Genomic DNA, 16,708 nt, shown 5'->3' with positions numbered 1-16,708 from the left:
TTGCGGTTGAACTTTTTGTGGTTTACTTATTTATTATTCCACTAGTTGCTGATCTTTTTGATCCCTAAGTAGATAGATTTTCGCAGTGGGAAGAATCTACACAGTTATTGTACATAGCAGGACGAATTCTGCTTTCAAGTCTGAAGGACAAACCTGAACAACGGTGTCTCGTCTCTCAGAAGTAAAGGGAAGGTCTGTGGATGTCGGAGATGAGCCGTTACTAATCCACCATGCAGTGCAGTCTCTCTTTATTATGTTGCCACTATCTCTACAACATATCTTATTATCCAAATAGTTTGTTTAGTGGGAGAACAATAGTATCTTGATGCTGTCCAACTGAATTACTAGTCAGCACAGAATCTTTTACCTGTTTTTTATCAACACTGGTCATAACCAAACATAAAGGCAAAATAATGCCCTTCCAGCTGACGTGTCAGAAGCTACACAACTGCACACCAAATAATCTGTTTTCTATACAATGTCAATGTATAGTGTGATAACATCCAGGATCAAGTAACAATGACAGCAGTTTGTGAAGCAAGTGAAAGCCTTAACCTACATACAAAGACTTCTTCTTGTGAGTAAATTCTAGATGACCAGTCTGGTTAAGAGCAATAATATGAATTCCCCGATATGTCTATGACAGTTAAGTAATATGCAAATAAAACACGCTGCTTCAGGCTTGGAGAGACATTCACCAGACCTATTATGCTGGAGCAGTAGTGATGCTATAATTAAGGATGTGTCAGAGTTTTCAGTTTAACAGGGGGCATAGTCTTGGCTCTAGATATCTGACAGACCACCTCTCTTTCTCTCCATTCATCACTGTAATTGTTAAGTTTTCTGATGGTCACTCGCTCTCCCTCATGGTCCATGGATTTGGACATCTAGAAGCGTGATGTTTTCAGGGGAGGGCCTTTATCTCTGAGGTTACACCACTGATCCCACAAAGCCAGGTAATTATTTATTTTGGGTATGGCAGCAGGTGCCCTGAGACCCCAAGTAGATTTGGTGACCCCATTGTGCTAGGCACTGTACGTCCACAAAAGACGACAAGACTTCTCCTCCAAAGGCCTTACAACCTAAATTAAGACAAGATGCAACAAGGGAGTGTAACAAATAGCAAGAGGGAAGGGAAAGAGTAAAGCCATTATAACAACTTGGTTACATAGGCTAACAATGTGCATAATTTGACTGCAGTGAATCAACTGAAAGGTGTTTTCCCCCACCTTTTTCTTTTTTTTTTTTTTAAATAAGTACAGTCTGCTAGACTTGACTACCATTCAATGTAGCTATCATTTTTGGCTCAATTTCTTCTAGGAGTTAGGGCCTTAGTTGATATTAACTGTTTTCATACTGTTTATTACAGGGGTCGGCAACCTTTCAGACGTGGTGTGCCGAGTCTTCATTTATTCACCCTAATTTAAGGTTTCGTGTGCCAGTAATACATTTTAACATTTTTAGAAGGTCTCTTTCTATAAGTCTATAATATATAACTAAACTATTGTTGTATGTAAAGTAAATAAGGTTTTAAATAAGGTTTTTAAAATGTTTAAGAAGCTTCATTTAAAACTAAATTAAAATGCAGAGCCCCCCAGACTGGTGGCCAAGACCCGGTCAGTGTGAGTGCCACTGAAAATCAGCTCACGTGCTGCCTTTGGCACGCGGGCCATCGGTTGCCTACCCCTGGTTTTTTATATATTATGTACTCAAATCCCGAGACAATACAGAAGGAGCATATTTAAAAATAGGTTAGGCCCCTACATAGCCCTGATAGCTAAGGGCCTGATCCTGGAGTAACCTCACTGAAATCAAAGGGACTACTCATAGAAGGGTTGCAGAATTGGGCCTAGAATAAGCTATGATGTACATTTCCTTAATAGAAAAACAAGTTGTAAAGTTCACTGCCTGAGTATATATGCACCAGAGTTTGTACCCTAATAAAATTACTGCAACTGTGGCCAAGTCACATTTATAGTACTAACATGTAATTCTGTCCTAATCTTTTGGGGCCAGCTTCTTAGTTGGGTCTTAATCAGTCTGTCCCTGAGAAATCAATTAGCCTGAAATGCCATAAAAATGTTGAATTGGGACATAATTTGGAGGTTCAGAGGCGCCTGCAAACATAGCTCTTACCCAGATAGATCAAAACATATACCTGCTTTTAAAAACAATGTTCTCAGCAGTGCAGCTTTGGTGACTCAACTGGGCAGATTCTGCCCTAGAGTGGATGCACAGAGCCCCCATTGATCTCAGTGAGAGTCCATACATGCAATGGACTGACAAATTTGGCCCTTAGCTTGGTTTTGGGACCTAGTAAATGTTATTTTCTGTCTGGAATCTATCCTGGTGGTTTGTTCATCCCAACTGAAGCAGTTAAGTGAATTTATATGCCCTAGGGAGAGGGAGAAACAGATATAAAGGTTGAGACAGAAGTGGGGCTCCAGTGGCTCTCTTCTTGGGCAAAGGGAATGGTAGAGCGCGATCTCTGGAGAACGAGGAGTAGAGGTATCTGCCATCAGGGGAAGTCTTGAGTCAAAACTGCTGAGGAGGCCCACGTGTGAGGAAGTGGGGTTGAGGAACTATAATGAGTCCCAACAGATTTGGTGGGGAAGGCAGAGAATTGGTGAATTGAAAAAATTGTGTGCATGTTTGTTTGTGATAGACGGTGTGTGTTAGGGCATGTCTACCCGGTGAGATAGTGTGCAGCAATAGGTGTAAACACAGCACAGTAACTGGCCAAGTTGACCCGGCTACTGCACAGTAAAAGTTCCCTACGGCACTTTGATCTACTCTGCTTTGAAATGGAAGTAGATCAAAGCACACTATGGAACTTTCATTGTGTGGTACCAGGGCCCACACAACCAATTAGTGCACAGCAGGCTAGCACGCTGCGGATTTATACTCCAGCTTGCCACGCACTACTTCACTGTCTAGACGAGCCCTTAGTGTGAGCGCATGCACATATTCAGGATTCACTGTACATGGGTGTGTCTCTGCGAGAGAGATTGGGTGTGTCCAGGTGTGTGTGTTTTCACTTTTTCTTCACCGGAACACAAGCAGTGGGAAAGGGGCAAGAGACTTGGCAGCCTCATCTCTTATCCAGAAGCTGCAGCAACAAAATATCAAGAGCGGGTGAGAGGAAGAGCTAATCAGGCTGGCATTAAATAATGCTAGGGAGCATCCTTTTCATTATCCAAGTAGTTACGGGTATGTAGCATATCCTGCATGGGAACACAACAGGGAGCATGCACGATGATCAGGGGATACTATTATTAATTCAGTCATATCCAGAATGTTCAGCAAAATCCCAGAGAGTCAAAGGATATGGATCAACTTAAGACTATGTGAGGTCCAATGGTAAGTGTCTATATGCATTATAGATAGATCTGACCCTCATTTTAGCCTTCTTGTTACTCTGTTCTTAAACTGAATTCATAAAAGTTTATGTTTGTTGGTTCTTGAAGCAAACAGTGGGTAATTTTACACATTATCCATTCTTTGTGTGTCCTGTGTTAGGACAAGTTAGGAGCACATCTGTTACCAGGTACCACACAGATCTACAGACCATTTCTAATTTATAAGAAGTTTACTTCTTCAGAAATATGAAACTTTAATACTGTCTACATGTAAATCCAAATACGATCACCCGCCGTCACTTCCACGAAACTGGGTGGTTTCATTCTTAGACCTTCGATAGATTTGCTGAAATCTTAGTCAATGTTATGAGGAAAACACATTTTAAACAGAGCAAGTTCCTCAGGATAAATAAGGACAATACTGAGACATACAATTATCCAGGACCAGAAAGGTAGGAGACATGTGGAAAAGAACATGAGAAGCTAATGGAAGCAATATTCATTGACTCATGTGCCACTATTCAGTGTTCCACACTTCTTGAAGCAATACCGTAGGATAGTAAAATGCAGCAATATATTCCCCCCTTTCCCATTAGGTCTAACTAGATCAACCTTTCCTGCATTATATATTACAATTATATCTGCTGGATAAGGCACAGCTAGAAGGCTAACTTTTCAATATATTGACTGAGTTCAGTTTGATAAATAGGGTATTGATTTATCCCACCACATAGGAAGAAAATACATTAAGAAAAAACATTTTAATCTATGATTGTGGTTTTAATTTTAAATGGGGGAAAAATTATAAGCGATTGTTAATAATAATGGTATTTTCAGTCTATGGAAGCAGAGCAATTTTCTGTTCTCTCAGTCCGAATAAAAGACACGAGGAATAACATATACAACTTGGAATGCATAAATTAAACATCAGTTCACAAGCTGAACCACTCACTAAACAGACGTATTTTTCCACATATACTGTGTTGTTGTAGCCATGTTGGTCCCACGATATTAGAGAGACAAACTGGGTGAAGTAATCTCTTTTATTTGACCTACTTCTGTTGGTGAGACACACAAGCTTTTGCACTTACACAGACCTGAAGAAGAGCTCTGTGTAAGCATGAAAGTTTGTCTCTGTCACCAACAGAAGTTGGTCCAATAAAAGATATTACCTCACCCACCTTGTGTCTCTACTATTTTTCTACGGCATACACTAAACTGAATACAGAATACTGTAAACAACTAAAAAAAAAAACCTACCTAGTCTCCAGTGGGATGTTACTGTTGAGTAACCAGTTGTCCTGAGCATGGGCTGGCTCTTGGGTGCTGGCAGGGTGCTCTCCAGAAAGAGAGTGGTCAGTAGGAGCAGGGCTGGGGTTGCTACGTGGTGTGAAGTTCCCTCTGTTTAGGGAGTTGATGGAGGCTGCATGATGCTGATTTGGCGTGTGAGCATGCGGTAGTGGAGGTGGAGGAGTTCGCAGTCTTGAATGGTTCTGAAGACCCGGAGGATGATCTAAAACATAAGTAAGTATTTTTAAGGTTCAGGACTCCAGCCAATGTTCATTTCGCAAAAGCAGTTCAAAGAAGTATGAAAACTATGGGTATATCTACCCAGCAATGAAACACCCGTGGCTGGCCTGGGTCAGCTGACTCGGGCTCACGGGGCCTTGGTGGTGGGGATGTCTGTGTAGATGTCTGATCTCAGCTGGAGCCCAAGCTCTACCCTCCTCCCCCCCGCCGCAGCATCTCAGAGCTTGGGCTTCTGCCAAGCCTGAACGTCTACACAGCAATTTTCAGCCCCGCAGCCTGAGCTCGGTGAGCCCAAGTTAGCTGACCCAGGCCAGCCGCAGTCATGCCGTGGGTCTTTTATTCCACTGTAAACATACCGTAAAAGACCACAGACACGAAATCAAACTCAAAAGACAAACATAGTCATGTTATATAAGTTCTAATGAAACATACAATACTTATATAAAGTGAACAGCAGAACATACAAGAATGTTATAAAGGCTTAGAACACTGCAAAAGGTCTGTTCCTATCATCAAATTATTTCTGATCCACAACTGCAGGTGTAATTGCCATCTTTGTAGTGATGCTGATTTATGAAAGACCATGCAAAATATAACCAGCCTAGGTAAATAAAGCTAGGCAAATACCCTTTCTAGTGAAGTTTGTTCTCACTACTTTGCTTGAATTCTCCAAGCATCTAACCAGACCAGAAGATAGGGGTAAAAGATAGGATAGTTTATTCTGGATTTCAGGAAAGACATAAGACTATATCAATACACAATTTACAAATGTAGACAGTGTGAAATGAGGGAGAACTACTGAAACTGAGTACAAAAAGGCTTGGAACATAGATATAGAAGGTTTCAGTGAAATGAAACAGTTAAGGATGAGGAAAGGAAAGAAGTGTGGTACTGGGGCAGTGTTAAGGCTACTTTGTATAAAATTCCAGAGATTGTCATGTGCTAGTGAACAAAATCTGATGAGGATGAGATTAGGGAAGGAGGGGAGCGAGAGCAAATGCTCCAGAAAAGAACAAACACATGAAGAAAGATTAGAACAGATAAGGATTTGGGGTATAAAGTAACTGGTGGATAATTTATTTTGCCCATCTTTCCTGGGAAATTAAGAAAAACGTAAAAACTGCTAATGGATCCTGTGGGAGATGGACAGCTCAGGGTACTTGGTAACGAGATACAGAATGCTTAACCTCTACATCACTGGTTTCAACAGGTTAACAAATCATCAACATATCATAGTTATATGTTGGCCTATGAGAAATATGTTCATCTTAGCTCAGATCCTGCTAGCCTAGTGTCCATATCATGCAAAAATACCAAAAATGCCATTAATTCATGATCTCTATAGAGAAGTCAAAGACTAAATAGCCATGGAAACCTGGGCATGGTACTTCTAAGTTGTCACTGAAGCCCATGGCAGGGCAATGAAGAGGAGAACCCATGCTTAGTAACAGACATTAGGCTCCTTACAGCAGGGACTTTTTTCCTGTGTTCTGTGTTTAAAATGCATCCGACGAAGTGGGTATTCACCCACGAAAGCTCATGCTCCAAAACGTCTGTTAGTCTATAAGGTGCCACAGGACACACTGCTGCTTTTACAGATCCAGACTAACACGGCTACCCCCCTGATACTCGTGTTTAAAATAACAGCCATACTGGGTCAGACCAATGATCTATCACCCTGTTCTTCTGGCAGTGGCCAATGCCAGGTGCTTCAGAGGGAATGAACAGATCACAATGAAGAAATCCCATTGAGTTATATCACTCCCTGAAAGGGAGATCCCTGTAGCTGAGCCAATCTGTCCGCTGGTTTAGGAGTCCAGTTAGGTGGAATGCATGACTAGCCTGCAGGTGCAGCTCTGCCCAACCAAACAACTTCTCTGCAACTTCTGCCAGATTCCAGTTGTGGATACCTCCCTAGCTCTGGATATCTCCTTACCTACAAAAGCTGCATTTTCCATTTGGAGTCACAAAAGGCAATTGACTACCTGGTCCTTGGATGCTAAAAAGGCTCTGCACAAAGCCATTGAAAACATTCTGAAGTCTGTCCTGAACCATGTATCCTCAGTTGATTGGGAGATAAAGGATGTAACCCAGCCTTTCCCGCTGGCTTCCAGTGTAATTGCCGTAAACTGGGGATTAATTAAGAGCAACACCGATAAACACAGAGATATCAAATTCTCCACATCAGATAAATTCTTACACCAAGGTCACCAATCTTTGGGTTCTGTGGAATAGTAAGGCCAGCATAATTTGTCTGGAGTGGCAATGGACCCAAGGGACCAGTTACATTCATTAGAATCTGATAACCCGGGAGATGTAGACCTTCTTGCGCCGTAGATTGGTGAGATAACCAAATTTTATTTGCCAGGTGTCCTGTTTTAGAGATATGCTTCTCTGATGGAAGGACTGTCACTAACTTGGTGTTGAAGAAGGCTCCTAAGTATATTAGCCGTTGATACAAAATTGTTAATGAGTCCTGTGTTCGATTCAGAGTCTTTTATTTTCACTAGATTTGGCAAGACTGGCAAAGAAATGAAGTGGTTCCTAGAGAGGGACTGGGAGAAGTCCATGGTATGCTACAAAAAGCACCAAAACCTGTGTTTAGAAAGTGGCAGCTTCTGCCAGAGGTGACAGCTGACCTAAGTCTCTTCCATGGAAAAATGTTCTTTCTGAGGAGCACCTCTGAAACCTGGATGAGAACCTTGACTTTAGGTCAGAAGCAATGAATATTGTTTCAGTCTCTCTGAGTTGACCCCCCCTTAAACTTATTTAGATTCCTTTAGACTCAGAAGATTACATTCAAAGGTGATGAGTGAGATCTCCAAAGGTGTCATTACACTCATTCAGAATCCCCTATCACTGCTTCTTCTTCTTTGATTCCCATACATCAGGCTGATGATGGGGCCAAATGAAGTCTTTCTACCACTTTCTAACTTGAACAAGCTTCACTGCTCCATTCATATTTAAACTTTTTTGTTCTCTGTCATTCTTCCCCGTATCTATCCAATGCATCCTTGTTCTCCTCTATTTCTATGTCCTTGCACTCGGGTGTATATTGCCATAGATGGTATCCTTTTGGGATCTATTCTTGACATCTGTCAAAACCATCACAGTTATCTTTCTTGAATATTCTCTAGCAGCTTTAATTCTTGGCCACACCATTTTCTCATCTCTTCATTTTTTATTTTTTGCACTCTCGAAACGTTCACTATTCCCCAAGCCCAGTTCATGTCTGCAATCATAATCTTTCATTCATTAAGTATCAGAGGGGTAGCCGTGTTAGTCTGGATCTGTAAAAGCAGCAAAGAGTCCTGTGGCACCTTATAGACTAACAGACGTTTTGGAGCATGAGCATCCGACGAAGTGGGTATTCACCTACGAAAGCTCATGCTCCAAAACGTCTGTTAGTCTATAAGGTGCCACAGGACTCTTTGCTGCTTTCATTCGTTGATTTCCCTCATACTCTAGCATTCCAACCTGTGAAGCAGTATTGACACAACTGTCTCATATATAAGGCCCCAGCTGAATCAGGGGATGACTGACAAATGATTTTGGCTAAGTTGCAGATAAGACATGGAAAATCACAGAAAAGTAATAATGGACCTTTATTAATTATGGTAATTTGGAAAAGCCAGAGAAGATGTATTTGTTCAAGAAAAATTTACTGGAACAATATAAACACTCAGGTATTATGTTATGACTGCTAATTTTTTTAATAACCAGCCATTTTGCTGCAACTATGTTACAGTCATTAATGCGCGGGTCTGAGAGCCGGAGCCCCGGCTGCCCACAGGGCTGAGAGCCGGAGCCCCAGCCACCCGCGGGGCTGACAGCTGGAGCTCTGCTCGCCTGCGAGCTGACAGCAGGCACCCCGCTGCTCCGGGGCTGACAGCCTGAGCCTGCCATTGTCAGCTGAGATAAATGAGGTTCTATTGTACTAATGGGGGGAAAAAAGTCTGTTGCAAACCTCAGAATGTATGCAAAATTGTGGACTGTGCAAAGTAAGCTAATTAAACGCCTAATATTGTGGGTTCCACAATTTATGCAATATTGCAAATTAAGCAGAGCCTTACTCATATATATGCTTTTTATTTTCATTGAAATGTCTTTATTATTCCAGCTCTTGCAGTGTTTTTTGAATGCAGGAGCAGCTAGTCCAATTCTTCTTTTTATGCCATCTTCACAATTCCCATTTTTTGATACTAGTCCTTCAAGGCACAGTTCTTTGCCCTTGAGTTTGATCTTTATCTCTTTCTCTTGTCTTCCAATTGCCATAAATTCTGTCTTTTCTGTGATGATCTTCACTCCAAATTTTCAGCTTTCCTGGTCTACCTTGTCAGTGATACTCTGTAAATCCTCCGTGGTCAATTCTTCCCACTAATTACAAACAAATCTATCAATGTGTCAAGGAGTTTAAGTCGGCCTAACATACACGGATAAGTCAGATACAAGAGTAAGTTAAAGTAGTTGCCCCTATTTTACTTTCGTCCAGATCCTCAGTGTGTAAAAATTAAGCCAACCTGTGTTTCTTACACATGGGTAGAGTGAGTATAAATAGGTCTAGGGGAGTTTCATTGAGTGTAAGGGAATCTGACTTATCCTTAAACTCACTCAAACTGGTAACTCCACAGCTAGATCTTCAGCCAGGGCCTGGTTATCTCAGATGGCTCTCGGCATCATGCAGATTTTTTCTAGGAAAGGGAAGATCCATGGTCCTGGCTTGTTTGCCATCCAGGTATATAATAAGGAGGGACTGAAGAAGAACAGATGCAAACCAGGCCTGATTCCAGTCCTGTAGTACCATGCAGACTGGACCATCAGACCATTCAGCTGCGAGCCTGGTGGATCTTGGGGAATTCCACTTATTTACAGTGCTGGGAATGAGGTTAGAAGTAAAGGGCACCAGAAAAACTGTCTCTCTGATTTAGACAACCCGGTGACATAGCCTAGGAATGTTTCTCTCTCTCCTTCCTCTTGGGAAGACGCAGCCACCTTTTTTTCTACAGCAGCAGAACACATGTCCCATTTACCAAGAGGTAGAAGGAAGACAGGAATGTAGGCAAGGTGCACACCAACAGGTGCAGTCTTAGGAGCCAAAATTCCAACCTGCAGAAGAATCCATCTACTTAAGAATAGAAGGTGACAAGGAACAGCCCATTAGTTCCAGCCTGAGGGGGAGAAACATAAATAGAGGACTTCTGTTTCTAGGGCTCTCAATCTAGCACCTTCCAGAAGAACTTTCCAAACAAGGTCAACGTACCAAGGGATTCCAAATCCAGTTATTCCAGTTTTCATTACAAATGATGGCTGACATTTATGGAAAGGTGCAGGAGGCAGTGGAGGGCAAACAGGTGAATCCCAGTATGCACAATGTGTCTTTTGTAACATTCCTCTAGTATTGGCTGACTCTTTCTATTGGAGACATTAATTTAAGACTCTGAGTCAGAGCCTATTTCTAAAAAGCTGCTATGTAAATTCCAATTTACACCCTTTTATTGCAGACACATCGCAGATGCTATTATGGATAATGCCTTTGAACCAAGTAAAAATGTGTCATTTTTGTTCTGTATTTGCATACCCTCTGTGATTTCTTTGCTAAGTAAAGACAGCACATTTGTCTAACTCTTGTCTGTGTGATTTTTCACGGGATTTTATAGCTTACATTCCTTTTTCTGACAGTCAGGTACCTTTTCCCACCAGAAAAGTCTTAATTTTATTCATATACAAATTCTGAACACTTGTGTCATGTCTGAGCATTACTGAACTTGATATACCTTGACTAGGATTACAGCCTATTTCTCTTGCCTTACAATCCTCTCTTTTTCTTCTCAAGTTGGAGACATTAACAAAAAAGAGATCTGTAGAAAAAGTAGGCTGTGAAATTCTGGTAATGAAAATCACCACAGGTGAGCAAGACTTTTGGATGAGACACAAAATCAAGGTTCTGACCACCTGTCATCATTAAAGATCCCATGCATTTGCTAGGGCAGGAAAATCTTGACCAAATTCCCATGTAAGGAACTAGGGCTGGTCTACACTACAAAGTTAGGTTGGCTTAACTACATCACCCTGTGTGATGTAATTAAAATGACTTAAGCCCCTGTTTAGACACTGCTAGGTCAGCGGAAGAATTCTTCCATCAATCTAGCAACCACCTCTTAGAGAGGTGGATTTACTACAGTGACAGAAAAACCCTGTTCATCACTGTAGTAAGTGCTGCAGTTGTGCTGCTGTAGCATTTCTAGTGTAGACAGACCCTAAAATTGCCACTGTCCTTTCAAATGAGCATGGTGTTCTTCACTTCCTGCCCAAACTTTTGTGTAATAGAGCTCAGATCAAGTGTATTACCTGTGTGTTAAATGGCTGCCATCTTTCACACCCTCGGCAGTAGGACTTTAGTCCTGGGTGCAATGATTCTCATATATCATGTATGTGTATGTGTATATAATATTTGGGATCCTATTTACATGCACATTTATTAATATAGGCTTAAGCCTGTATTAACTGTTTTGCAGATCCTACTCCCTAGAGAGTCAGGGACAGGCGACGCTGTCGCAAGTAGTATAGCCAAGTGCTGCCCCTGGATATCAGGGGTTCACAGCCTTTGCATGGATAGTTCTAACTTCTCAAGGACTGCAAGGGCTCCACCAGCTTTGAGGGCACCCTTCCCATGCAGGTGTAAGGTGGCCAATACTGAGCCCACCAGTGGGACAACTTCAGTGAAGCTCTGAAGAATTCCAAGTAAACAGTGTCCCATTTTGTGGCTTTCAATAGCAGAAGGGACAATCCCGCCCTTTATGTGCAGTCAGTCTCCTGATGAAAATCATACTTGTGCCAACACAGGGACCAGATTTTCCAGACAAAGCAGACCAGGCACCAGGGGATAAAACAAATCATTCTTAAAATAAACCCCCAAACTTTCCAACAATGTCTCAAACTTCCAGCAATGCAGGCCCTGGGAGTGCTTCTGCCTTAAAGGGACGGCAAGAAAGATTTGTCAATAGTTTCACCATACATGCTTTTCATACATTTAGATGCAGGGTGCCAGTGAGAATGACAAAGTTCAGTACTCCTACAAGACAGGCTGGCAGTGTGGAGATCTAAGCTGCTGGGGACTTAATGAAGTCCCCAGTGAGCCTCATTTTCACTAATGGGTCTCCAAAGTGTGTAATACATGAAATATGATGGTATTTAATTGTAATAAAACATTAGAAACCTGATTGCTAAAAATGCCAATAGAAATCAAGTTGCTGTTGTGGATTTTTTCTTAACATTAAAATGTCATTGACTATCACTGGCTTGGTAACCACGGATAAAACAGAGCAGAGAGATAACTCAGTTAATGGAGCTTGTAGAGTGAGACAATTTAGAGAGACTTGATAGAACTCTGTACAAGAAGGATCCAATAAATATGTACCATAAAAAAAACAAAGGAGGAGCTAACACGGGAGAATCTGAATAGCCTATTTGAAACTCTAAGTCCCTTTTGTATTTTTTTTTAAAATCCTTATTTTATAATACAGTTCTACTCTGAAAAGAGACTATATTAAAATGGCATCTTCTGACACCTTAGATTGGCTTTGTGATTGTGTTAAAAAACTAGAGAGAGAAAAATGTTTTCACCATTTTTCTCCTGTTTGTCCTGCAGAACCAACACATCTAGAAGAGAGGGAGGTCAGGGGTATAGAGATGAGGGAACAATGAGGGTGTCACACACCTCCAATTAAACATTTGGAGACACATTAATGACTATGTAAGCAGAGTCAGGATGAGCCCCACCCTGACATCTGGTGGTAAATTATGGGGAGTGCGGAAAGTGTTGCATTGGTATTTCGGTTATTTGCATGGGCACTCCCACCCCACTTAGCATACCGCGAAGCAGCATGGGATGGTTACTTTCACAGCTGTGGGAGCCCCCAATTTCGTTGTTATTGGGGCAGGAGGAATGAAATGTTGTCACCCTGATTGGGTAAATGGGGAACTACAAAATTGTCTTGTGATGGGGGGTTTCATTGTCAGCTGGATAGCGCTTGCTAGATGGGGCACATGGGTTCCAAAACCCATTGAAAGGAGAGAGGCTGGGGGCCAGTATCTGTACTTGGTGGTGCAGGCTCCTTGTGTGAGCCAGAAGCACCAGTTCCACCTGTGCCTCTCTCCACTGTGGAATGTCAGAGTTAACTTTTGATTCCCTTAAGAATCTAGATGCAGGTTACTGAGCTGAATTCACTGGTACTGGGGCTCCCCTACTATGAGCTGAAATCACTGAAGAGCTGGACTTGCTGAGCTGAGAGCACTGTGCTAATGAGTGGAGCTGAAATCACTGAAGAGCTGGACTTGCTGAGCTGGACTTGCTGAGCTGAGAGCACTGTGCTGATGAGTGGGGGAGCCTGAAGCAACACTGGCAGAGCAGAGTGGAGCAGTTTGTGCAGCCACTGGGTGAGTGGAGCTGAGCAGCTCGTGAGGACGGCTGGAGCGGATCACAGGACAGCTGGTGGACCAGAGCAGCTGGCAGAGCGGAGCAGCCCACAGAGTAAGCGGAGCTGAGCTGTTTGCGGGGATGATTAGTGGAAGCAGAACCCCACGAAGAGGCAGGGCAGCTGGCCCCGAACCACGTAAGGTGCCCCTTTCTACCTAGGCTGGGGAGGGGGACCTCTGCAAAGAGACTCTTGAACTCTGGGCTGCCTGACCCGGGACAGAGACTTTTGAATTGTGGGACTTTTGGGACTGTGGGTGATTTAGGGGGGTTGCTGGACTCAAGGGTCCAGAGAGAAGGACATGGCCCAAGTTGCTGGGGTGGGTCTTTGCTCACGGTTTGACCTATGAACTCCAGTTGAGGTATTTTCCAAATTTCATGCTTGTTGTTGTTTATCTTATGTAATTAAACCTTTTCTGTTACACCAAGAGTCTGTGCTTGCGAGAGGGGAAGTATTGCCTCCTTGAGGCGCCCAGGGGTGTGTGTAAGATTTTCCCAGGTCACTGGGTGGGGGCTCGAGCTGGTCTGCATTACGTTGTGGGGAAGGGACCCCTAGGTATTGAACCTGGCCCTTGCTGCTATCGTTTCAGCCTGGCAGAGGGGTTACAACTATATTGATACACAGAGAAATCCTCCAATCACAAAGGGAAACAAAAAAAATTAACTGTACTGTACATTTCAGAATTTTCTAGGGATCTGTATTTGTTGGGCTTTGTAGAATCACTGTCCTGCTAACAAGAAGCAGGATCTTTTTTGGTTTGTGCCCTGCTGCTCTGTATGTAATATGTCCCAGCTGAGACACTGCCTGCCCCCAATGATGCATAGAAACTTTCCAATCAAGGAAGCAAAAATGAAACTTTTCTGTGCTATCAAAGGTATTGCGGGAGGGGGAGGAAAGCAATTGTATGACTTAGAACTTTATACAGATACATTTCAGTATTGCCAACTCGCATGGTTTCATGATTCTTATATTGGGTGTTTTTCTTACAGTCCCAGCTCCAGGAGTCAGGCGACCAGATGAAAATCTCAGCTTTCATTTTTTTTTTTAAATTAAGTTTCTACCCTCATGGTTGCACAGAAAAGCCTGAAAACATGAACCCCTTTCGCCCTTTCTCCTCCACTATCTCAGTCATTGACTCTGTCCACTTCACTCTCCACCTCTCTTGTCCCTCTCTCGCATTGCAGGCTCTGCCCGACCAACCCCCAATCCCGGCTCTTCCCCTTCATCCACTGCACAGTTCGCAGGCCCTTGCCCTCCTGTTCATTTGCTGCAGCCCCCTGGTGGCTTTCGCTATGTGGTAAGATGGGAGCTCTTTGGGGCAGGAACCATCTTATTTAATTACATGTGTGTGCAATGCCTAGCATCGGGGGCCTGATCCCTAATGGGAACCCCTAGGCATTATTGTAATATAAATAATCATAAAATAATAATTGTAACGCTTTTACCATGGGGGGGGTGTTTAGATGCAGTCTCCCTGTCACACAGGCAGCAGCACAGAAGCTGGGGCTGCAAAAGTGAAATTTAACCTGCTTGCCTAAGAATCAGGCTGCTCTTGGCTGAGAGCCAGAAAATGGGAGTGGATTGGAGCGGGGGGGGGGATGGGGGGGGGAGAGGTAGAGGCAGCCTGCTCAGTAGGTGTCACATCAGCACCTGGGGGCAGCCAGGATGAACTGCAGCCCAACCCTCGTGCTTGCCCAAAGCCCAGCTGAATGTGTGACATTTGGAATGCATGAGGGGAGGGCTGCACACAAGTGCCACACCAGATACGGGACCCAGGGCAGGTTTGCCTCAGGACTAGTATAGTGACCAAGTTGTTACGCCACTGCCACTCTGTCGTCTGGCAGAGGAGGATTCCTTCCCCCAGAGAAACCACCTATAGCAGCGCTTCTCAAACTGTGGGTCGGGACTCGCTTTGCATGGGGTCACCAGAGCTTGGTTTGACTTGCTGGGGCCTGGGGCTGAAGCCCAGGTGCCACTATCCAAGGCCGAAGCCAAAGCCCAAGGGCTTCAGCCTTGGCAGCGGGGCTCAGGTTGCAGGTCCCCTGCCTAGGGCTGACACCCTTGAGCTTCAGCTTTCGCCCCCCTGCCCAGAGTGGTGAGGCTCCGGCTTTGGCCCACCCATCCGGGGCAGCGGGGACTGGGTGAGCTCAGGCTTCAGTCCCCATTCTGGGGTCATGAAGTAATTTTTGTTGTCAGAAGAGGGTCGTGGTGCAATAGAGTTTGAGAACCCCTGACCTATAGCAATCTTTGCTCAAATGAGGCACTCGGCTACTCTGGTGATGGGCACCATACAAAAAGATAGATTAGATAGCTACAAAGAACCTGGCCACTCAGGCATGGCTCAAGGGGAAAGATTTAGCCAGTGATGAATGTTGTTCTTCTGTGCTTCCCTCATTGTTACTTGAGAACTGCAAATCAGTGATATAACTTCAGTGTCCCCTAAAGTTTTGAGAGACTAAGACCCAGATTCTCAAGTATGTAGGCTCATTACTTCGATTTATTTCCTTTCAGGATTTGGGCCTAAACCTCCCATTAAAAACCAGATACACCAAATGTTACCTAAAAGCACACTCTTTCCCCCAATCAAGAGATTTTTTTACACAGTGTAATAGAATACATATTTTGTGTTAACATCATTTGCACTATTAATGTTAGTCTACAAAGTAACACCCTTCTGAAATTTCAGAGATGAAATCAGATGTACTGACTTAAGCCTCTTTTAAGTAGTGGATCAACAAAGGGAGGATACCTTAATGTTAGCAACTTTCTTGTTTTACAAGTAATGAAATGGTAAGTAGCTAACATCACATCAAGTATCAGAGGGGTAGCCGTGTTAGTCAGGATCTGTAAAAGCAGCAAAGAATCCTGTGGCACCTTATAGACTAACAGACGTTTTAGAGCATGAGCTTTCGTCGGTGATCACCCACTTCGTCGGATGCAAACGTTGCATCCGACGAAGTGGGTATTCATCCACGAAAGCTAATGCTCTAAAATGCCTGTTAGTCTATAAGGTGCCACAGGATTCTTTGCTGCTTTTATCACATCAAGTGAGGTTGCTAGAGGAGACCTACTGCTCTGAATGTGTAGTTAAATCCCCTACATTTTCAAACGCGCACCCTTAAGAAGTTCATTCTGTTTCTAGAGATATTACCAGTTCTAGGAGTATGCCCCAGTTTAACTTCAATGGGCTTCAGATCAGAATCTTTACCAATAACACTTTTCAGTCCTGTGTCTCACTCACCATGTTTTACTATGGGCTTACACATGCAACAAACCACACTGGCATTTCGTGTAGGATAAACTTTTACAAATTAACTTCCTGTGCCCACTAATATTATAAAATGT

The 16,708-nt window shown here is 43.2% G+C and overlaps 1 protein-coding gene across 1 annotated transcript in view; it reads right to left on the bottom strand.

Moving 5' to 3' along the window:
• The window catches only part of TENM4 (teneurin transmembrane protein 4), a 766,570-nt gene that overhangs the window by 244,489 nt on the left and 505,373 nt on the right, over positions 1–16,708 (bottom strand). The window contains exon 6 of the mRNA XM_045020846.1: positions 4,620–4,872. Within this exon, the coding sequence (XP_044876781.1) occupies positions 4,620–4,872 (253 nt within the window). The remainder of the gene's footprint in view (positions 1–4,619; positions 4,873–16,708) is intronic.

This window comes from Mauremys mutica, chromosome 1 (genome assembly GCF_020497125.1).
Source record: "Mauremys mutica isolate MM-2020 ecotype Southern chromosome 1, ASM2049712v1, whole genome shotgun sequence".
In the NCBI taxonomy this organism is placed as follows: Eukaryota; Metazoa; Chordata; order Testudines; family Geoemydidae; genus Mauremys; species Mauremys mutica.
The sequence above is the reverse complement of the archived record's forward strand: the minus strand, read 5'-3'. Positions and strand labels throughout refer to the sequence as shown.